We start from the raw sequence: 1,183 nt of genomic DNA, 5'->3' as shown, positions 1-1,183 counted from the left end.
CGAGCGGAAACTCATGCTCAGGTATCGGCCGTTCTCCAAGGTTCTCAACCGGGAGAGCTTATTAATATCGTTCAAGAGGACGTGAGGCATTCTCCATTGCATCTTGAATAGCTCCACCTTAAACTCCAACGCCGATGATCCATGTAGACAGTTGTTGTCACTGCGCGATCGTATGAGAATCAATTCGTGGCGCGCATTAATCACTATACGCCTATAGTCTTCGCAAAATCCTAGCAACATGCTGAGCGGTACGCAAAAGTTGAAGTATCCATCTGTCGAATGAGCATTGATCGTATCCCACGCAGCATTTCTCATGCAGGCAATTTTGTCAGAAGATAACGATACATAATTCTTGAGCATGGAAGTTATTCCAACGTTTCTGTTACGATCAATCTCTACACCATCCAATTCATAACGAATCTCATCAAACATGAATGTGACACAATTATTTCCTAATGTTACAGCCACATTTTCGGCTGTCGCTTGTGCAATTATTTTTCCCTCAACAGAAAGATAACTCTCGCATGGTAATGTGTATAAATCTTGCTGTTGTATGGGTATTCTTATCTCATCGCTATATCCTAACGTTGTATTGGCGTATAGGCTGTACGTGTGAGATTCAATCTTGACGATGCGATCGTCAAAGATCGGCTCACCTTCAATGTTCAAAATGTCAATCATATCTTTCCTTTCCTCAATTATTCCGTACGAGGAATACCAGAGATTTCAAAAACTCTACGTTGAATGCATTGAGTTTCTTTCGAGTGGAGGATTTTGTACTGCTGATTGCGCGTCTCGTAAAAAATTTATTTCCCACTTGTTTCTCCTGTTGATCCACTTGATTCACCACAAGCATCTCATAGAGATCTCACAGATAATTCGAAATGATGGCAGATGCTCGAAGAACCTCCAAACTGATCAAGGCAAGGAATTTTACTACGCTGATGTGCAGAAACTTACAAAGAAACACAACGTTAATCATTACTCGACGTACTCCGTCATGAAGGCATCGGTCGTAGAACGATTCAATCTCACGTTGAAGAACGACATGTGGAAAATGTTTACACTCTGAGGAACATACAAATGGTTCGACATCTTACGGCGTCTCGTGTCGGAGTACAACGGACGTAAGCACCGGACCATCGGTATGCGTCCTATTGATGTGACTCCAGCAGTTGCTGAA

At 42.3% G+C, this 1,183-nt stretch overlaps 1 protein-coding gene across 1 annotated transcript; it reads right to left on the bottom strand.

Moving 5' to 3' along the window:
* Nucleotides 1–49: 49 nt before the first annotated feature.
* Nucleotides 50–681, bottom strand: LOC106750870 (the record flags this gene model as incomplete). The annotated part of the gene is made up of 1 exon (XM_014631477.1): nt 50–681. A coding segment is annotated over exon 1 (632 nt), but the record flags the coding sequence as incomplete, so codon positions are not given.
* Nucleotides 682–1,183: the final 502 nt, after the last annotated feature.

This window comes from Dinoponera quadriceps, unplaced genomic scaffold (genome assembly GCF_001313825.1).
Source record: "Dinoponera quadriceps isolate SergipeBrazil2010 unplaced genomic scaffold, ASM131382v1 scaffold7046, whole genome shotgun sequence".
In the NCBI taxonomy this organism is placed as follows: domain Eukaryota; kingdom Metazoa; phylum Arthropoda; class Insecta; order Hymenoptera; family Formicidae; genus Dinoponera; species Dinoponera quadriceps.
Note: the sequence above shows the minus strand (reverse complement) of the source record. Positions and strands in the feature narration are given on the sequence as shown.